This window comes from Camelus bactrianus, chromosome 11, assembly GCF_048773025.1.
Source record: "Camelus bactrianus isolate YW-2024 breed Bactrian camel chromosome 11, ASM4877302v1, whole genome shotgun sequence".
Lineage (NCBI taxonomy): Eukaryota > Metazoa > Chordata > Mammalia > Artiodactyla > Camelidae > Camelus > Camelus bactrianus.
The window spans coordinates 46,645,997-46,668,494 of NC_133549.1; the positions used below are offsets into that span (position 1 = coordinate 46,645,997).

Consider the following 22,498-nt stretch of genomic DNA (forward strand, 5'->3'; position numbering starts at 1 on the left):
CGCCAACCACGGCACCTCCCCTTTCTCTTCCGCCCTCGAAATTCCTGTTATTTCGAACAGTTGCCAACACAACGTTTTTCCAGGGCCCAGCATCACCTGGCATTGAAGAGGGACCCTGAGGGAGGGAGTGAGTGTGTGTGTGTAAGGAAGGTGGGGCCGGCAGTCCGGTGCCAAGGAGATGGGGGCGGGGCCTGCTGCCGGGAGTCTCTGCTCCACCGACCATAAATTAAGAAAGAGCAACTTCCCTCTTAAGTTTCACACAGCACTTTCTCTTTTCCTATAACTTAGGACTCGATTCTCTGTATTTTTAAGAGTGAAGTTTTTCTTTTTTTCTTTCTCTCTCCCTCTCTCCCTTCCTCTCTTTCTGGAATGGGGGGGGGGGCGGAGAGGATGAGGTTTTCTGAATTTAGTCTTTCCTAACTCATTAAAAAATCATAGGTGGCATTTCCTGCCCCTCACTGTGTGACTGACAAGCACTTGATAAGCATTGACTCTTGGAGGAGGTGAGCAATGCTTTACTATTAATGTCTCCATTTTACAGATAAGAACACTGAGACTGGAGAGTACATTGACAGAGGTCTTAGTTACAACAAAGAGGAATTCAACTCAAAATTAAACAAACAAACAAAAGAAGGAGGAGGGGGAAAAGAAAGAAAGAGAAAAAGCCATGTACTGGATCAGGTAAGCAAAAAGCCCAGTAGGTGGATCTAGCTTTACACAGGTAGGATCCAGGTACCCAAAAACCATGTTTGGACATCTGTCTTCACTGCCCTACTCCATTCTCTGAACTGGTTCTGTTTTAGGCGACTCATCCCCCACTGGGAGCACCGAGGCCACAGTAGCTCTTGCCTACTTCCTACAAACTCAGCAAACTTTTTTTCTAACACTTTTGGCAGGGTTCCCAAGGATGGTCTCATTGGCTGGGTTGGGGTCACATGCCCACGCCTGGAATCTGCACCAAGACTGGGAGAAGGCAGGGCCTACAGAGAAGAGTCAGAATGCTGAGACCAAAGATGGGAAGGTGATTCTGGGTAGGTGGAAGCAACCCTAGCTGCCTAACTAGTTGCCTAAAACCTAGTGCTGGTTTTTTTTTTCAGTCACTAGCTGGGTTGACTTGCAGACTTAATCACAGACCCTTGCTTTTCCCATCGCAAAACAGAAATAATAATACCCATCCAGTCTCCCTTATTGAATTACAGAAATCAAATTAGACCTTGACCTAAAAAGCATTTGAAGAGTCAAATATAATGTTAAATATACGTTTATATATATATATATCTCCTATGTATACCTTCTACTTGGTTTGTTGAAATTAACTTAAAATCCTCTATATTTCCTAATTCACTTTCCTATTTTCCTTTTCAAAAATTCATTATAAAAGTAATACATGCTATAAACAATTTTAAATATAGAGAATGAAAAATAAAATAAAGGATAAATAACCTTAATTTTTATAATATAAAATTTTATATATAATTTTATAATAAAATTCCCCCATCCTTAAAAGAACTACTATTAGCATTTTGGTATTCTTTCTTTCTTATCTCTTTTTCTGTGTATGTGGACACATGTATGGTTTTTTATATTACAGATGGCATATATAATACTGATTTAAAACCTGCTTTTTCCCATAAATAACATCATGAACATTTTACATGGCATTAAGTAGTTTCCTATAACATCAATTTAATGACAGAATGGTCTTCCATTGTTTAGCACAACCCCTCCTGTTAGACATTGGGATTGTCTCTAATTTTTCTCTGTTAGCAAAAATACTACAGGACACATCATAACAACTATTTGTCCATATTCATGACTATATCCTCAGAAAAATTTCTAGATATGGAGTTTCTGGGTCAAAGGTTTTGCAAAACTCTAAGGCTTTTGACATTTATTGCATATCCAGAAAGTTTGCACCAAATGATACTCCCATGAGCAATAGATCTGTGTCCATTCCTGCATCAGCTGTTTTAGTTGCTATTATGTTTTAAAACTCTTACAACTTTGATATCCTTTTTCTTTTTCAACTTAGACCCACGATTCCTTCCTCTTGATTACTTTTTGCAGGTGGAGCCTCTGTCTACTCCTTCCTGCTCCTAAGGACCAAGAAGTCTGAGCCAAGAGCAGCTGAGGAAAAACCTATGAAGTGTGCAGGGCTAGGAATCCAAAGAAGACCAAAGTCCAGAAGACCAAAGTCCACACTCAATGCCCACATTTAGAAGCTGTATGACTTTTGGTAAGTCACTTAATTTCACTCAGTGGCAGTGTCCACGTCCATAAAGCAGAGATCTAGTCCTGCCCCCAGTCTGCCTGCCTGACAGGCTATGAAAGAGCCCAAGAGAAGTGGATGTGAAAGTCCTTTCTAAGAGGTCAGTGCCAACACACGTGCCAGGGACACTTTGCATTCGCTCGCTTAGCTTTGTCCCCCATGGTAACTAGTCTCCAAAATGGCCCCAAGGAAGGATACTTCCTGAGATTCATTCCCTTACATGACGTCCTCTCTCCTTGAATCTAGACTTGTTCTATGTCCCATTTTTAAGTAGCAGAATGCAAACAAAGTGACACTATGTGACTTTCTAAAGCTAGACCATCTGACTGAAACTATAGGAGACACTCCAGCAGAGAACATCCAGCTGGCCCCGTCCATCCACAAAACCATGACAGGTAGTAATATATCTTTGTTTTAAGGCACCAGGTTTGGGGCTGTATTGCTACACTGCAATGGATGAGTAAAACACCCACCACATTTTCTTCTAGGACCCTGAATCTGGGAGCAAGTCTAAAGCTTAATGGTTAAAATTTCTGTCTTTGCATAGAGATGGCCAATAGGCATATGAGAAAAATGCTCAATATTGCTAATTATCAGAGAAATGCAAACCAAAACTAAAGTGAGGTATCACTTCACACCAGTCAGAACGGCCATCATTAAAAAGTCCACAAATGATAAATGCTGGAAAGGCTGTGGAGGAAAGGGACCCCTCCTACACCGCTGGTAGGAATGTAGTTTGGTGCAGCCACTGTGGAAAACAGTACGGAGATTCCTTAAAAAAACAAAAATAGACTTACCATATGATCCAACAGTCCCACTCCTGGGCATTTATCCAGAGGCAACTCTAATTTGAAAAGATACATGCACCCCAATGTTCATAGCAGCACTATTTACAACAGCCAAGACATGGAAACACCGTAAGTGTCCATCAACAGATGATATACATATATATATATATAATGTAATATTACTCAGCCATATAAAGAATGATATAATGCCATTTGCAGCAACATTGGATGGTCCTAGAGATTATCATACTAAGTGAAGTAAATCAGAGAAAGACAAATATCATATGATATCACTTATATGTGTAATCTAAAAAAAAATAATACAAATGAACTTATTTATAAACCTCATAGGAAAGAGACTCATTGGCATAGAAAACGATCTTATGATTACCAAAGGGGAAAATGAGGGGGAGGGATAAATTAGGAGTTTGGGATTAGCAGATACAAACTACTATATATGAAATAGGTAAACAACAAGGTCCTTCTGTGTAGCACAGGGAACTATAGTCTTGTAATAACCTATAATGAAAAAGAATATATGTATAATTGAATCACTATGCTGTACACCAGAAACTAACACAAGATTGTATATCGACTGTGCTTGAATTAAAAAAGAAAGTTGCTGTTTTTGGAACCAGATAGCCTGGTTCTTAATTTTTGCCACCACTCTCTTAGCAGCCCTATGATCTTGGGTAAATTATTAAACTCTCTGAACCTTACTATACCAGGCAGTAAAATGGGCATGAGCATAATACCTGCCCCGGGGCACTGCTGAGAGGATCACATTAGATAATATTAGCACGTAAAGCCCTTAGCACAACATCTGGCACATAGTCCTTGATGCATTTCAACTCTAATGGTGGTGACAATCCCTGCTGATAAAGTGCCTCACTTATTTGGCTCCTTTAATTAAATTTCTTAAAATGTATATATCAAAATACCCTAAGTTTTTTGCCCCCTACCTTGGCCACCATCACTGGGGCACACTCCCAGTCTTAGAGATATACTTTTGGTTAAAATCCCAAGACCAGACAAGATATTCGAAGTGGGTTTCCAAAAGTCATTTTCCTTAATAAAATTTTTTACATACGTTGATGTCACTGATCAAATATTTGCTTGATTTATGACCACACTCTGGAGGTCTGCTGCATAGTCTCTTTTGCACCCATGTTTATTTAAAGGTTGAATCATACTTCTTGTTCCTCAGTGGTGCTATGAAAAATTCTGAAGATAAGAGCCACATATTTCTTAAAGAGAGTCAAATGTTTGCAACCATCCTTTCTAAAAGTCCCTCATTTACTTGCTCTAAATACATCTATTGAGCACATACCAGTGTCAGACCCTAGTCTAGACATGAGGGATGGAAAAGGAAGACAACCTCTGAGCTTAAAAGCTTACACTCTGTTGGGGGAGGGGTGGCTGGAGGGAGAGAGTGACAGGCAAGTGAAAAATTATTATAATACTGAGAAAAAAGTACTGTGGAAGAGGGAGGCGTAGGACTCATGGCACGGAAGCCCAGAGAAGGACATTCCCTGCTGTATCTTGAACCAGGCTGCCTGGGCTGGTGAGGGAGCAGGTGGACGAGATGGAGTGGCAGACTCCCGCCCAGCAGCCACTCCTCAGCCCCTTCTTCTTGGACAGCTGAGGGTGGCCACGAGTGGCACATGGTGCAATGTGTTCTTCACACTGTTTCTTTTTCTGGGCAGACTGTCCTTCCCAGCCACCCTGCAGGAGGTGGGGCGGTGGGACCAAGTCCTGACTAACAGGAATGTGAGCAGAGTGCACCACTTCTGGTCTGGCACAGTTTAGAGATAGTACTGCCACCGTCTTCATCTCTCTTCCTTTGCTGCCTTGACCTTGGAGGCCTCAAGTTCCAGGTGGTGTAGCTATTAGATGGAGGGCCTGGGCCCACAAAAATTGTGAGGTGAGCAAGAAAGAAACCTATACCGTATTAAGCCACTGAGATTTCAGGTTTGACTTGGTACCCCTAGCCTGGCCCATCCTAATACACTGTAAGCCATTTCTACTCAATGAGATACAAGGGAAGTGTACTGTGGAGTTTGGGGATGGATATTTCCATTTATAATCAATTTTCTTTTAATGGATAAAAGGAGAGACATATAAGAAGTGCCCATTCATTATCCTGGCTGGCTGTCAGCTTCTTAGTGAAAAAAAAAGAAGTCTTATTAGATTGTGATGTTTGGAACTGCAGCAGCTATTATGTGAGCATGAGTACAGAACCAGGACGACTGTAGAGATGACAGCCCAGAGCCTTTACGTTGTGAAATTGCTGGTCTAAACTAGGATTGTCTGATTTCAGACCTCTTTTCTAACAAACAATAAATGTCCTGAGGGTGTCAGACTTTTATGTTATTTGCAACTGAATGTATCTGGACAGATACTAGCTACAAATGAGAATGAGGACTGGGGTTATAATGGGCGAGTAAAATGAATGGCTGTTCTTGGGGGCAGGTTATGTCACTGTCATCTCTTGTCTTCATCTTCATCCACACTGCAATCATTGTTGAAAAATAATAATCCTGGACAGTATTTACTCATCTGCAGTGTGCCTTCACGTACATTCTCTGGCTCTAAGGTGATAGAACAGCAGATCATGTAGGAGGTAACAGCTCTGTCTCAAGAGGCAGTCACACTCAGGGTCAAATACTGGCTTTCACACTCTCTTTGCTGTGTGACCTTGGACAAGGGACTAAACTCTCTAAACTATAGTTTCCTCATCTATATAATGGAACAGTTAACAGAAGTTCCCAGGTAGTGTCACTGTGAGGATAAAATGACACAACACAGAGGAAGTTTTAAGCACATTGTGTGGGACACTTTCAACGCTTCATACACAGGATTCCCTAAAATAAATTGGATTTTGATTGTCACAATAGCCTAGGAAGATCGTGGGGTCAGGCATTAACATTCTTATCTTAGAGTGGAGGGATTTCAGAGCCTTTTCCATAGTAGAACATGTTTCCTTGAAATCACCAAAGCAGCAAAACAAAATAAAATTTAAATTTTGAGATGCTTCCTTTTTGATCTCCAATAAACAAGAATCACTTCCTTCAGGAGAAAGGATTGATTGTTATAGCATATGTGCAAATGTGAGAGACTGTGAAATCTGTACTAAAAGTAACATACTCCAGAAGTTTTTTCTTAATCCTCTGGTATCAGCCCCCCAGCAACCCCCCACTTACCTCTGCCTTATAAAATCAAGTGAGAATGTACATCTTCTTAATCAACACAAGGTGCCTTGATGCATTCTACAAAATCTGTAAATCAAACAGCAAAGCTGACTTTTTTTCTTTTTTTTCTCCTTCATTGAAATCTTTGCTTATTACTCCTCTGATATTCAACATTCAAAACAGTTTACTTTCTGTATCTTTGCGGTCGCATGCCTGTCAACATCATTAAGTTAAGAGGATATAAAGGAACACCTTTCACTGTGTCACCATCTGGCTCTACACAACTGCCCTTCCTCAACACCCTCATCCTGTCATCAGAAAGTGACTGATATAACACAGGCCATATTTTCCTGTAAGTTGTTTAATGATTCACTTTCAACTTAAGTCCAGGAACAAACATTGTTAAAACTTGAACATTATTTGTGTTCTTAAACCTAGCTTAGTCATCACCTCCTTCAGAAAGCCTCTCCTCTTTCAACCGTGGACTGACCTCTGATGGGGCATTTACCTCACTGAGCTGTCATTGACCTGCCTTGATGTCCATCTTGCCTTGGCTTGGCTGCTGTACCCTCCTCTCCATCTCTGGTGCCCCGCATTGCACATTGCCCATTGCAGATGGGTTAAATGTTTGCTGAGTCAAGTGATGAGATCAGTGCCTGGTACATCCCCTAAAATGGGTGAGATTCCTTCAGGAGACTTACATGTAATACTTGTTAAAACGTTGTAGTGGAAGATATGCTGGTCCTGGGGTTAAATCGATATAGTGAGTCTAGCAGACAAGAAGATGAAGGTTATTATCAGATGCTAACTAGTTCTCTTTATCAGTGCATGCCATTCCTTCTTTCTCTGGTTGCTTGGTTTGGGAGACCCAACTGATTGTCTGAGTGCTCCTCCCTGCTCATGGACCACAGGATGAGCCCCGGGGCTTACCTTCTTTGTTCCTTTCTTCATCATCTCTCCAGATTCTAGGCAAACCTCTAGCTTGGTCCTGACCATTCACCTTTTTTGGGTGTCACAACTAGACTGGACTCTTCGATATCTGACTCATGTTTCCCACTCAATCATCCAAAGACAAAATATCATTAGATTCAAAGCAGAGAGCACAGCACAGAGGATAAGAAAAAATACAGAGAACCAGACCAACAAACCATTGGATTTGCCTTAGGAAGATAGAGCATTGGGGTTCTTGGAAAGAGTAATTTTGCAGGAATCATGGCACACAAGCCAAAATGGTAGGGGCTCTGACAACCAGTGCCGTTGGGAGTCTGTGCCTCCCTCTCTTTCCTGCTAACCTGCCTACGTGACCTTGGATAAGCCCTTCTCTGGGACTCTTGTTTCATCAGGAAGTCAAGGTTGGACTAGTTCAGCAATACACCAGAATGCCCTAGAGAGCTCACTAGTAATGCATGTTCCATGCTTTCCGTCCCCAGACACCCTGATTTAGGATATCTGGGGGAGGCCAAGGAATTAACATTTTCAACACACTCCAAGGGTGAGGTGGTTTCCTGGACCAAAAATACTGAAGCAGATGACCTTGTAGTCCCAGCCATGACATTCCCTTCCAGCTGTCAGTCCTAGTTGTCAGATTTGGGGACCATAGGGTAGTGAGGAAATGCTGGCAGCTAAGAAGCTCTGTGTGAGAAGTGTAGCCACAAAAGAAAGTCAGATGGTAGGTTATAGGGACCAGTCTAGGAGGACTGTGTTCATCCTGTGTCCCTCAGTGCCTGTTGGATTGAACTGGACTTGGGGAGACCTCAGTCCTAGCTCAGTGGGCAAAACTGAGAGCCTGCCTTAGCTTCCTGCCCGCATCTCAGGCTGAGCTAGTCACTCCTTTTTTTGCCCCAGACAAAGGCTACAAATTGGAATTGTGCTTGGTCCACATGGTGTTAAAATTTTTTTAATTTTCCAAACTTTAAAAATTGAGAGATTTCACACTGAAAAATTTTAAAATTCCAGATTTCTCTTGGAAAATCTGAAAAGAATAGAGATCAGCGCCACTGGACTTGTATTCACATAGGACATTGGCTGGAGCTGAGCAGCTGCGCCCTCTTTGGGTGAAAACAGGCATTTTCCAGTTTCCACAGTCTGGCTGGCCGGCTCTTTGTTTTCCCAGCTGGTCTTTTAGAGGCAGCTTTTGACTTGGCTCCTGATTCTAAAATTTGCTCTGGGATATGCCGGAGCAGCAGAGACCTACATACCAAGAACGTGGCATTGCTTGCCCTTGATTACGGAATTACCTCTGCACATGACATTTTTCACCTCCTCTCCAGCAGAGTGGAACGCCCTGTTGTTTAAGACAAAGCTGTTGTTAAGGCCATGGACCTCTAGTTACATGGTTTCTTCTCTACAAAGGCACATGAGAGAAATCCTATAATCTCAAAACCAGGATCACTGTCGTGGCATTCCTCTTGAAGATCAGCTGTGAAGGGGGTGCAGGATTGTTTCTCTGAGCTCGGCCTGCAACTCAGGGCTCACCTCTCAGAAGCACTCCATGAACTACCGTGGGGCTACCCTTGTGAGCAGCTCCATTTCACTTCTTAGACTTCTTTTACTATTGCTATTTCTGACTTCTTTTAAATTTTATCATAGTATAAGGCTTGTATCTTTGAAAAGTCAGACTTCAATCTTGATTAGAATAAAGCAAGGTTTAAATAAATGAATTCCTGCCCCCAACATACACCTAGTTTACAGCATCGCCTACAACGTATTATACTTACCTGTTCGGATGTTGGTCTCTTCTACTAGACTGTGAAGATAGGGCTGCAACTTATTATCACTGAGTCACTAACACCTAGCCCAGAGCCTTGCATGTAGTTGGCATTTAATAAATGTTTGAAGAATGAAATTGAAGGTGTTGCAGAACTGGTACAGCAGGGATCCATGAAGCAGGTGGAGGGGTTTGACAGGGCAGAACTTCCCAGTTTAGAGGGACGGAAGAGACCGGTTGTGTTTGGCTATTTTTCTAATTCAAGAAACATCCCGTTACCTAGGCATGTTATCACTTAAGAATACTGAGTTTGGAGAATTCGTTAAGGGTTTTCTGGTGGAGAGAAGATGAGCTTTGGAGAGAACTTGGAACTTGAAATCCAAGAATGTCTTTTTTTTTAAATGATTATGGGCATTTTGCTAAACTTTCTGAGCTTCATGTAGTTTTTGGTTCCAGTGTATCCTCAGCCACCTTACTGTTTTACACTGGATGTTTACCTATAACTCTGTGGCACCTCTCTTGGGGTAGAAATCTCAGAATGCCTGTCTATATACATATATACTACACACAGCAAAATGTATTAAATAATTTTATTCTTTTCTCCTTTATATTACTAACAGTAGCCCAGTGTTAAGCATTTTAGAAAACCTGAAGAAATAAAAAGATTTTGAGTTTACACACACATGTATAAAAATATATATTCAGATAAGCAAAAATCTGCTCATTGCATTGCCTAGCTTTCAAGTGTGCCAAAAATAAATAAATAAAACATCTGCAAATCAAAAGATAGGGCTAGGCAGTTTTGTTAAAATTCATTTTAACAATTTTAGATGACCAACACATGGTAATGAAATTCAAGTTAAAGTTACGGCCAGTTAACATTTGAAAAAAACATTGTGTGCTACTTGGGAGTAGTCCTTAAACAGAATCTGCTTTGTGCTTAAAACAGAGCTAGGTTCATCGTTTCAACAGTAAGCAGCAATGAAGATCAAGAAAATCCTCCACTTTTCTAAGAACCACTCTATCGTAGAAAGGAAAAAAACTGAAAAAAGGTATCGCCATCTTTTCACAATGGACATCAAAGTCAGAATTGTAGATTTACTAAGTGCTTGGATTAAAAAAATACTAACACAATAAGATCCTTGGTTAATTACCTTTGATTTTTAAAAATTTGAATACATAAAATATTTGCTCATTGGTATAACTTGAACTATCTTGCCTCCATCAAGTACTTTAAATGTGCAAAATGTTAGTCGTCTCAGCATTCAATGCTCTTCACATTCTGTCACCGAAGCCTGGAGATGAACCATCTCAGGGAGGTATCATTGCCAAGGAAGATGCAAAGCAGGCAAAGAAACCCAAAAAAACAAAAACCAATAATTCAGTCCTATGCCAGAGTCTCAAAGGTAGGTAGGCTGTTTCTGATCTGAGGTGAAATAAGTAATTCAAAATGTCCATACGCTAATGAAAGATACAGTATTGAATCTTTTGACACAAAAACAAAAGAATAATGATATTGCTACTTGGAACAGTATTCAACGTGGACAAGCAGATCTCGATGCTCGGTGACTGGATACTGGATGTTGCACTTGGGACACCCCACCTGGCTTTCATTGAGTGTGGCAGTGGGACTTTTTGGTGACGCAACTTTTACTTTTTTTTCAGTCTCTCTCTGGAAGGTGACTAATGGCTCTGTGAAACCAAACTCACGAAGCTGCTTCTGAAAAATAAACGTCAAATGAACACGGCTTGTATAGAGGCCTCCTGTTCAGCAGTTCTAATTGCTCTGTTAGATACTCCAGTTGCTTCAGTCTTCTGGACTGATTTTCATTTCAATCTCTGCTCATTGGTATTATGGTGGTAACACACAAGTTGGCTATAAATAACCCAAATTATCCAGGAAGTACTAGGGTTGGGTGTTCATATAGATAGGTTTTATTAAATGCTTAGAGCCAAATGGAAAGGTGGGCTTGTGTGCAGGGCTGAGAAAATCTGCTAAGTTTGTAAAAGAGGGGCAACTTCAGCAATAAAGAACTACATGGAATTAAGTGCAGCAAAGAATTTTAGCAGGTCAAACAGGTGATACACAGAAATGACTAAGATACTGCACCATTCCTTTGTGACTTCCCTTGCTCATGTTCTTTTCCTGAGGAACTTAGAATAGTCAGTAAGGCTTAAAAATGAACATTTTACCACATACTAGGAAGATGATGAACAGTGGGAACACAAAAGAAAAGTACAGGAAAATTATGGACTCTTTTGTATACCCTCTGGCTTCCTAAACTTTGAAAAACAGTCATGAAAAGGAATTAATTCTAAATATCAATTTCAAATATTATAAACGGTCAAAATCCATGGCATACTAGAGAATGGGGTCAAAAATATATTTTCTTTTATTCATAAAGAAGTTACAAATGACTTTTTTTTAACAACTGCTTTTTTCTCTTTTGAAAATTGAGGAATTCGATACGTAACATTCTACCATCTGCAGATATTCGGCAGTGCTAGAGTGATATATAATATATGTGCTAATGGGACATGGACACACACACACACACACACACAGAGGTTTGGTCCAAAAGCTTATTAGTAGGACAAAAATAGGTAAGTCAAAAACCATTTCCTTATAGAAACAATGTTATTTAAAAGGTAAATGTTTTTATAGATTTTGTTCAGAGTAATCTATAGAATGTGCTTAACTCAATATACCTAAATAGCGTATTGACAGTAATAGTCCATTATCTCTAAAACCAGCATTTTTTTTCTTTCTTTCTTTTTAAATAGAAAAACATAATTTCAGTTTAGGATCTACAACTGCCCTGCCTTGCGCCCTGCATCCCCAGGCCAGGCACTGTTTAGAGCTTCTAGAATCCCAGCGCCTGGGGCAGGTAGGGGATGATCCCAGGCACTGGTAATGTTATCATTACCAAGAGGCACATAATGTCCCTCTGACTGGTGCTCTGAACTGATGCTCAAAGGGCAAATGCTGTAGCCTCCTGCTTTGGGAACTGGTTTGACATATAAATGGAAAGATGGTGAAAAAGATGAAAATAAATCTTAGTTGAATCATGCCAGACTCACCAAGGATTCCAACTGCGTTATCTGATTTCTTGCTTTTTGGAGCTCCTTAAGAATTACATGCAATTGATGCTGCATATTTTGACGGTCAAGTTTTTCATTTTCAAAGTCTAAAGTACATGCCTGCATCTGGAAAAAATTGCCCAGGACAAGACAATTACAGTTAGTGTGTGTATGTGTGTGTGTGTATGTATATATATATATATATATAGTCTAGTTTTCTTGACTGGAGGCTTGTATTTCTTTATGATCACAAGAAGCAAAAGTATGTTGTACCATCAGAGCAAGCATTCCTCTGAGCACAGTGAGATGCTGATAAATTGAGAAGATTTGTCCAAGGAGCAAAGCCACAGCTTGGGGTCCCAGTGAGTGAAAAGCAGCTGAAGAAGCTGCTGGTTCGGGTCTGTCCTCCATATCCCCCTTTTTGTGAGGAAGGGAGAGAGGGGAAAGAGATGGCTGTTCACTGGTTTAGAACAGACTAAAAATCTCTGGTCTATATTCAGAGAATAAATGGTACCTCTTTGAGTTCTCAGGTTTTCTGGTAGTCCTATAAAGGAACATCATATCAGACTAGAACTCATTTAGGGAAGAATAAAATTTGCTAAGGCAAGAAAATTACCATCTCACCTCAGCAAATTTGGCTTAGCCAACAGACAGGAACAGGTATATATGGCTGGCACAGATAGTCACTTTAAATATTTTTGTTAAAGGTTTTAAAAAGCATTTTTCGTAACTTTCAAATGGTTCTTCATAGAATAGTGTAAACATGAGGAAAATTCCATTTTCTAAAGGGTTACAGTGACTTTAGAAGCAACCCCACTGAGTACCTGTTGTTCCAACAGAGCCATCCTTGTCTGTTCCTCTTGCTGCTTTAACAGAGACGTGTAAAGAAGCTGGACCTGTAGGATGTGAAGAGAGCCAACACTGTCACACGTGACCTTTTAGGGCTTGACCTTGACCCAGACATGAGAGGCTCACAAGTCTCACAGCTCTAACCCGGGTAACACCTACTCTTCTGGGTGAGCCATTTCCACTGGGGTTTGACGGTGACCTATGCAAGCAGCTGGGCTGAGAGTTCCCTGAAGCACACATTGAAAGTTAATAAAAAGCACTAAATTGCTGTGGACACATCCACTTTCTGGCAGGTTCTGACAGCCACTAATATTTCTGAGTAGGATAACAAAGTTGGCAATGCCTTGCCTCCTTGGCCACAGAGCTGGAGCAAAATTCTCAATCATTTTTGCTTAATCTCTCATAAATATCACTGCTCGTAGCCGCAGGCAGAAGTGAGGGTGGTAAAGACCAAGGAGGCAAATATCACAGAGTAATTTTTTTCTCTCTCAAATTTTGGAGGATTTAAAAAATTACTATTCTAATAGCAGAAATAATTAACATTTACCTCGCCCTTTAATTTACAAAAAGCACTTTCACACTCTCTCAACCTTCACAAAAGCTCCATGAGGCAAGAAGAGGTTATTATTATTACGATTATTAATTTCACACATGTATAACCTGCATATCAGAGAAGTTAGTTGATTTTCTGAAGGCACACATCCAGAACTAGAGACCAGGTATGGACTCCAAATGATGTTTTTTCCATTATTTTGTGCTACTGAGCAAAATTTAAATGAATGAGCTTCTGTTGAAGTAGTATTCAATTCTAATGAGCCTAACTTAGTAGCGCCAGGATTGCTGAGACGGACCTCCTGGATCATGCTGTGAGCATAACGAGAACCCGGGCGGCATCTACTGAATTAACTTGGGCACAGTGTCATCACGATCACAGCACCAGCCTAGGAATCAGCCTGGATCCCCTCTTGACTTCACCCCTTTTGGCGTCTCACACACCTGCCTCCTTCTCACTCAGAACCTGTGTTTGTGGGTTCCTCGCCAGGAGGGAATTCCCGCCATCACTCACCTCACTGGTTCCCTCTCACCATCAAGTCTTTGTCCAAAATGCCATCTCCTCAGTGATGCCTCACCTGGCCCCCAATTTCTCTTGGTCATAGTACCCTGTTTTATTTTCTTTAGTTTACTTGTTTATTTAGATATGTGTTTATGGTCTCCCTTCTAAATACGAACTGCTTTGGGGGTCGGAGGCAGGAACTTCTGTTGTCCTTGATGGTTCCCGAGCAGTTAAAATAGTGCCTGGCACTTAGTAAGCACAATGTAAAATCTGAATTATGAACCCTAGGAAACCTTGTTGGCTAGACCCACCTGAGATAAGAGCTCTTCGGATCTCTTCTTCTCTTCCTCAAGTTTTTCCCTGGCAAGGTCATTCTCTTCCTTGAGCCTTTGTATTTTCTCTGTTTTATGCCTGTCATCTTCCAGATACTGTACATCTGCCTTTCTTTGTGAACACAGCAGTTGATTTAAATCTTGAACTTCTTTCTGGGTTTCTTCATACTTTCTTCGAAATTCACTAAGTTCAAAATTCAACTGAGTGATGGTTTGTCGCTGCACCTCAAGATCATTTTTTGCATTTGCCAAGAGATGGTTGTAAAATTTCTGCTTTTCTTCTTGAAGACAACCTATGACAAACACATCAGGGCACAACTCACTTTATAAAATAGATCATCTTCCTGAAAAAAAAAATGTCAGTATGTTTCTATAAACAAGATCACATTATTTCCTCACTTTCTAAAATGAAGGGTGAAGAGGTAGGGGCTCTGGTTGATATTTGACAGAACAAGAAACAGAAGTTCAGGTTGAAGTTACAAAATGAATAAAGAGAAGAACTAGAAATGGTAATATAATTATTCTGAGGGAGGGAAAGTCACTAATGTCTAAAGAAAATAAATCAACAAATAAGGACATTAGCTCATCATTTAAAGATACAGAGTAGTTACCAAAATCAAAACCAGAAATGCTAAAAGCAGCTTCCCTGACGGGAGGAAGAAATAGGGATTAGGATGGCATGGGAAAGGTGGGGCAGGGCCTTCTGTACTGTGGTTACATTATTTTAACAAGTGCTTATATTACTTTGATAAAACACAGAGAGAGAGAGAGATAGCAGAAGAGAGGCAGAGAGCAAGAGAGTGAAAGGGAAAAGAAAAACTGTTACCAAAGGAAAAAACTAGACTTCACCCATCATTAAAATTCTACTTTTATGTGCAATAAACTTATAAAGGCATTACAGTAGTAACTTTGTCCTCTTTAGGGATAAACAGCTTTGAATTATCTCTAGAGATATTCACCCCCCCCTTTTTTTAACATTAGCTTCATTTAAAATATTCAAATGTGAAGCTCTGAGATTACGAGTCTTGCTGGGCTTTCTTTAGCCTTGTCTTATGTAATTCAACGTTCCAGTCACACCAGGGCTGTCAGTCATTTAAATGAGTGCTTTGTATGGGGGTTTCTCTTTCCCTGGCTCATCCCCCGGAACGACTGAATCTACTTCCCTATTTGTAACACGAGACAGAGGATCTTTCCTGCCCCACCTCTCAGGGTTCTTGTGAAAGGATCAATGAATGTCAAGGAAGCTGCAAAGTACTTGACAAAAAGATAGCATCACTCATAAGGGACCTCACCTCACTTCTAGGGTGAGATTCAAATGATTGAAGAGTCATCTATAAAATGTAATCCTTCTCTTGGGAGTGATATAAATTCGTGCTAAAGGGAAGCGGAGTAAAAAGACAGTCGGTGATAAGGCCAGTACTAGGGGAAATAAACTGGAGAAGGACTTTGCAGGAGGGGAAGGACATGCACAGGGGAGAAAACAATGCGCCTTCAGAGATGCAAGGTCCCTCTACCCTGTGCCTTATGCCCTCTTGTATCAGAAAATAATGAGAAATGAAACAGACTGGCATTTATTTATTTCTCATTTCAGGGCTGGCAGACTTGCTCTTATTTTACTTTCTAACATGTATTTATAAAAAATCTATATTTGATGAATCTCTCCTTTTGGAAAATGTCAGGCAGGCCAACCCCAAAGAATATTTTTATACCAGTACCTTCTGATGCAGTCTTTTTTGTCTGCTGTGAGACTGCATGAGCAGCTGTTTCCGATTTCTGTTCCAACTCAAAGATCTTCGCTAAAAGTCCTTTAACGTAGACCTCTCGCTGCTGATCATACACAAGCCATTGCTGGTTTTTCTCCAGAGCCTGAAAGTGAAAATGAAAGCAAATCAATAACAACAACAAAGAAACCCCAAAATCTTAAAAAGGGAGCCCAAGTGATGCAGTCTTTTCCAGCACATAAAAACTCGAATGGCTCACATGGCATCCCACACAGAGACATGCTAATGCCGCACAGTTTCTGAATTCCTAGTAAGATGGTGAAGTCACGTTGACACAGGGTTAAGTTCATTTGTCTGCTGTCTCCTGTACATTATGCTGTACAACTTGCTTTGTGTCTGTGTCCACATTATTTCCTGTAAACTAGAATGCTTTTATAGCAGAGGTGGAGATGCACCGTCAGACAGATACCCTTTAAGAAAGAGCTATTTCCGCCCAACACAGGGCTCTGCGTGGGAGCCCGCCCCTGGACAGACAGAAGCTCTGCCAGGTTTGCATCCGGGTCTGACGTGACCCTGCCCAGTCCTGCTGCCCTCCTCTTCCTTTCACAGATGCCACTTCCCAGTAAACTGCATGGCTAATTCCATCTTGGTGTCTGCCTCCCGGAGAAGCAAACTTAAATACTACCCCTTCTCTTTATCATCAATTTTTATCCTTTACCTCTTTGAGAACTGAAAATTCCCAAACGGGGACCACTCACCTGGGGTGAGTGTATAGGGGCTTCTGAACGCAGTTGTTTTATACATGTTTTATATGTATGTGTGTCTGTGTGTGTGTATTCATTCATTCATTCATTCATTCATTTATAATTTACGTCACAGGAGGAAAATGTTAAGGGTGAAGGGCCACAGAAGGAGGCACACACGGTGATGCTAACACCCCTTTGCAATGGCCAGGCTCACTGGTGCTGAGCCCTCTGCCCTTGCCGCCCACGCTGATGTCTGTCTCCACAGGAATGCCGTGACGTCAGGTTTAGATGTTCATGCTCTCTTTACACAAATAGTCATTGAGACATTTCCCCAGCCTCTGAGGAACACAGAATGAAAAGGGGGCAGTCCCATCCTCTTGGACTGAAGGCAGTGACTCATCGGGTCTTGGCAAACTCTGATTGGGGATTTAGAAATCCTCAGTTGGAGGGTGATTTCCCCATCGAGAAGTGACAGGAGATGCAGGCCAAAAGCCCAAAAGCTTCAGGTTAGTTAATACAATAATCACTTATTAGAGTGAGGCAAAATAGCTACGGCTAATAAATTCCGTTCAACCTCTTCCCCAGTCCCCCAAAGTGCTAAACTGTTTTAATTATATTAATAACTGAGAACTTTTTAAAGCTTCTAGACACAACTTCCTAAAACTGAAGCTATGTTCCCTTAGGCTGACATTAAAATCGTCCACAATCTGCTGCTTCCCATCGCTTCAGGTCGCAGCCTGGCCCTTCCTCTCCTCACTGCTGCCTCGTCTATACAACTGTGCACACCCTCTGGGCCTTGCTTAAATCCCTTCCTTTGCGCAGAGTGCCCTAGAACCCATTCCTGTGCCACCTGCCCCCTTAAATCCCATCTTTTCATCAAGTTCTAGAGAGTCCAGGCTGGTCTGTCAAGCCCCCTCACCGTAACTGTCCTCATCAAGCTTTCTCTCCTTTGTAAGCCAATAGTGATTTTAAGGTGCACTAGATCTAGCTGGCATCTTATACTCATGACCTTGATTGCTTATGGATGATACTGCTTATCTTAATTAGATCCCGCGCCCTCTGTTTAGATATTTTTCCCCACAGTTTCATGCACGTGTTCACTGTTTCCGTAGCAAGTGGCTGCCTGATAAATGTCTGTGAATGATGCTTACAGCACGGGGTGGGGAAACAATGGCTGCAAGAACAGCAAGCACCCGAGCCAGCCGTGTAGCAACACAACAGAGTTCGTGCATGCTCAGGGAAGGGAGGAGAGGGCAGGAAAGGATCTAGCAGTTCCTATGTCTGAGAGTATAGCACAGGGAACCGTATTCAATATCTTGTAATAACCTTTAATGAAAAAGAATATGAAAACGAATACATGTATGTATATGCATGACTGGGACATTATGCTGTACACCAGAGACTAACACACTGTAACTGACTATACTTCAAAAAAGTTAATTAATTAATTAATTTAAAAAAAAGAATCTAGTAGTTCCTTACATACAATAGAACAATCCATTCAGAGGGATTCAGAAAGAATAAAACACTTTCAAAAATCTCTTACTCATTTAACTAAGTAATGTATGAAAATGTAATCAGAACCCCTTTGTAATGGAACTATAACTACTTCTATAATCTTCCAAATGTATACATGGGTCCTTTGTGTCATAACTCATCCCAAACCTGTTGGAATTTATTATTACTAAAGATTAACGCATGGCAGCCAGAATGTATAACTTCTCATCCTTCAGGGCTGCCAGAAAGAAATGGTACAAACACAAAGTTCTTAACAAAGAAGTTGCATGGTGTAACTCTACTGACGTAGAATAAACATGCTGGAATACATTTTCAAAAGTGTTCAATTCTGTGGTAAGGAACATACTAGAAGTTCTTGGTTGTAGATCAGGACACCTTCTTTCAGGTAGGAATTTCCATCCTTTAAAGATACATGTGTTTGAGCTCCGTGTCCAAAAAGATCTACACATATGAAAACCCTTAAGTCTCGAGAGTTCCTCCAACCGTTGCTAGGCTGCTTCCACAAACATCCTACAAACTCATAAGCAAAGCTTCTAGGTATGGGGCTTAAAGGATTTTTCAGTGTCTGTTCTGTATAGAACTAGGAAATGGATTAGGACAGAGGCAGTCTCTGGAATCAAAGACTTAATCCAGGGCCCTCCCTCCAGCCACTTTTCTCTCTGCACCTTTCACGCAGCTCTAACATTAATTCTTCTTGTGTGGCTTGAGAGTTCATGTATGAAGTGGACATACTGTATAGCCACTCTGTTTTATACACTCAAGTTTAGCTGATAAGAGATATGGCATTGTATGACTCAAAAAGCAAGCTTATATCCAAATATTTATAAATCATTGTATTAGATGCTAAAGATACCTAATTTTATACCAAATTTAAAATCTGTACATATTTAAGAAATGTAAATAATTAAAGTCAACGTTGAATGGTCATGAAAAATTTCTTCTTTTAAATGAATCTGTCCATACATCACTGAAGTACAAGAAACAAAACTACATTGGTTTAAGATGTGAGAGACAATATTCTAAAGTGCCACATGATGGCGATGTTACTTCAAAAAAGTAGTAAACACTTCTTTACTCCTGACCTCACTGACACTTTCCATTACTTTCTTCTCTTAATAGAATCAATAATAAATGAACCTGAAAGCGATCAGTAATTGTTGATATTATGAGTATTGCAACCTTAGAGTCCTCCTTGCATTAATTGTCTCTTCCAGCTTTGTGTCATCTACTCATTTGTTAGACACGCATTTACCATTTCCATCCAAGTTATCAATAAAAATACAGAACAAGAGTAGGCAAAAGTGAAGCTGTGTGGAATGCTACTGATGCCCTTCCTCCTGCTTTGGCAGGGATCCATTAAATAGTCCTTGGGCAAAAATTCTAACACAGGTTGAAAAGTTAGCCTATATTGGAGGAAGGAAAAAATGTGTCAGTTGACAAAACTGGAATACGGATGATAGACTACATAGTATTGTGTCCATTCAATGTCTTGTAATAGCCTATAACAAAAAAGAATATGAAAAGGATATGCCTGTGTGTATATATACATATATATATAAATACATATATAGAGAGAACTGAATCACTATGCTGTACACCAGAAAAGAATACAACATTGTAAATCAATTATACTTCAATTAAAAAAAAAAGAAGTATTGTGTCCATGTTAAACTTATTAAAGTTGCCATCTGTACTGTAGTCATGTAAGAGAATATCCTCATTCTTAGGAATACACGTTGAAGTAACTAGGCTTAAAGGGCTGTGGATATACACAACTCATTCTCAAATGGTTCAGAAGAAAATGTGTGTGTGTGTGTGTACAGGGGAGGGGACTGAAAGAGAATGAAATGGGGTAAAATGTTGAAAATGGTTCAGTTTGGTAAAGAATACATGGGCTTCTATGAACCATTTTTCATTCTTACAACTTTTCTGTGAATTTGAATTTTTTTCCCAAATAAAAAGTTAAAAAGTAACTATTAATTTATCTTCCCTAAATTCTGTTGAAAAATCAGATTTTTAAAATTAAGAGCGAGGAATGCCTATAAAACTGCCTTTTAGCTATTTGGTTTCAAAGTTACTGACACTAGAGAATGTTCACAGCATTAACTCCTTGTAGTTATTTCAAAATATCAACTGACCTAAATGGTAGCTGAGGAATGATAATAGCTCGGCCTTAAGAAAGGGAAACATAGGTTTTTAGGGCTTATTTTAGTATAACAAATACTGATTCTTAAAAGAGGTGGGCAAACTTCCACAGGAAGTTGTGTGGGAGCTTTGCAGAGGGGTGTAGGTCTAGAATTGCTGAGCTCAAGGGCCAAGTAATACGACATTAAGGACTCCGAAGAGTGAGAGTTCTCTTTCCCTGCTCCTAAATCCTCCAACTACAATTCTGCTGGTCTAAAAGATATGCTGAGATTCCAAAGGGATAACCAGAGCTAAACCACCTCTTGCTCCTCAAATGTTAAGTTAATGATTCTTAAAGGGTGGTCCTCAGATCAATGGCAGTAGCAGCCGCATCTGAAGCTTACTGGAAATGGAGAATCTCAGGTTCTATGCCGTATTAATCATTTTTACATAAAAATAACACTAGTACAATTCAAGAAACTTTGCAAGATTCCGTTTAGTAAGTCTTTCCAACTTTCTAGATGTTGGGGATAATATATGACCTACAAAAAACTTATTCTGATAGTTCTTTAAGAATTATGTTTCTTCATTATTTTAGTTACCTCTAAATAAATTATTTTGATGAGGGGACTCTGGTACCCCACTATACAGACACTCAACAGATTTAAATTCTCCTTTTGAAGATCAAATAAACCTCAAGGTATACCTGCTAGATGAGATACAAAACAGGAATCTTAAGAGCATACTTAGATCAGGGTAGACATGCCAGTAATATTTCTGGAATCACAATATCTACATACTAGCCTAATAATTAAATCAAGAATTTCATACTTTGCCTACCTAATCTTAAAACTTGAAAAAAATACACTGTAAATAGTAGTCTTGTGTCCTCAATTTATTTAATTTCCAGCGAAACCCATCAATCCATTGAAGACATAAGTCTGAAATAATACAGCTTTAAGACATATCTAAAATAACCTCTTATCAAATTCTAGAGAAGAGAAACGTTGAGTAGACAAAGAATGTGTTTTGTTTCCAAACTACGAAAGCAAATCGTGGTTCCAAGGGAATAATGTCAAACTAAAGAGTATATCTTGCATGGATAAACAAAAAGAAAAGAAACTACAAATTAAATTACATTAAAATAATAAAATAGTTGGGCAAATTAGATTTAGGTGGAGAAGGGATATTATTGAGGTATTTGGTAGAAATGAGTGATTTCTAGGGCTTTCTAGCCTAAAGAGACCACACGTAGAGGAAGTAAGCTTTCCTGGCCTTCTTGAACTCCTGGAAAGAGACTTACAGGTGGTAATCTAGAGAGATGATATCAAACCATTCATTTCTCTGTCTCTTCAAAAGATTTTTTTCAAGTCACAGCATTAATGTTGTCAATTTCCATGAGATTTTAAAATAAATGAATTAGTCCTCTTTAGCTACAACTTAATAAAAGAAAAGTGAACTTACGTCTTTCAGCTGTGTTTCCATTTCATGAATACTACTCACTGACGCATTGAAGCAACTTGCAGCCACAGTCTGTAAGTAAATCAATGTTAGTTAACATTGTAAATTTAACAACAGAAGTTTCCTAGTTTATTCAGTTCCATAATAATACAGTATATTCACAGGGGCACCCCCAAATCAGATCTAGTTCATGCTGGTGAACTATCACGATAGGTAGCAGAGAAGAATGAAGACATCCTGGAAGCTTCCTAAGCAGACTGGAAACCCTGAGATTTCATATCTAATCTGACTTGTAAGGTTCCTCTGGACCCCCGATCACCAGAATAGTCCTCAATGCATATGAATAGTCCAGTGGTTTTCATCAGAAGGAGACAAAACAAAAAACTGGGCTACTAAAATGAAATTTGGAAAACATTAAATTGTCAGATGAAAGGTAAAAGTTGTTTTCTAGAATTACACTTGTATTACCAATAGTATTAATTAGTATTCGTTCGTATAGATCTCAAAACATAATTTGTCTCCTCTTTTTTCCTTCTTTTTCTCATAGAGGAAAAAGAGGGGAAGTAGGGGGTTAGGTACCCAGGCTAGCCAACAAAATTCATTAAAAGCTCTATCTCTGGCTTTTAATAGCTGTAAGGCAAGAGACTTGTGTGAAGC

General features: G+C 39.9%; 1 protein-coding gene and 1 long non-coding RNA gene across 4 annotated transcripts in view; one reads left to right on the forward strand and one right to left on the reverse strand.

The window, feature by feature from the left end:
• LOC123613131 (uncharacterized) lies at positions 1–12,025 on the forward strand. 3 transcript variants are annotated; one of them, XR_006720484.2, is made up of 5 exons: positions 1–127; positions 542–681; positions 897–1,031; positions 2,068–2,236; positions 10,621–12,025. It is a non-coding gene; the product is annotated as an uncharacterized LOC123613131 (long non-coding RNA). The 3 variants fall into 3 exon arrangements; XR_012510199.1 differs by lacking the exon at positions 10,621–12,025 and adding an exon at positions 8,205–9,401; XR_006720485.2 differs by having other exon boundaries at positions 7–141.
• The window catches only part of CEP55 (centrosomal protein 55), an 18,665-nt gene continuing 5,698 nt past the window's right edge, over positions 9,532–22,498 (reverse strand). The window contains exons 4-9 of the mRNA XM_010971214.3: positions 21,845–21,913; positions 15,987–16,137; positions 14,251–14,564; positions 12,861–12,932; positions 12,037–12,162; positions 9,532–10,675 (exon numbers count right to left, since the gene is read on the reverse strand). Coding sequence (XP_010969516.1) covers positions 10,475–10,675; positions 12,037–12,162; positions 12,861–12,932; positions 14,251–14,564; positions 15,987–16,137; positions 21,845–21,913 — 933 coding nt within the window. The 3' untranslated portion in view covers positions 9,532–10,474. The remainder of the gene's footprint in view (positions 10,676–12,036; positions 12,163–12,860; positions 12,933–14,250; positions 14,565–15,986; positions 16,138–21,844; positions 21,914–22,498) is intronic.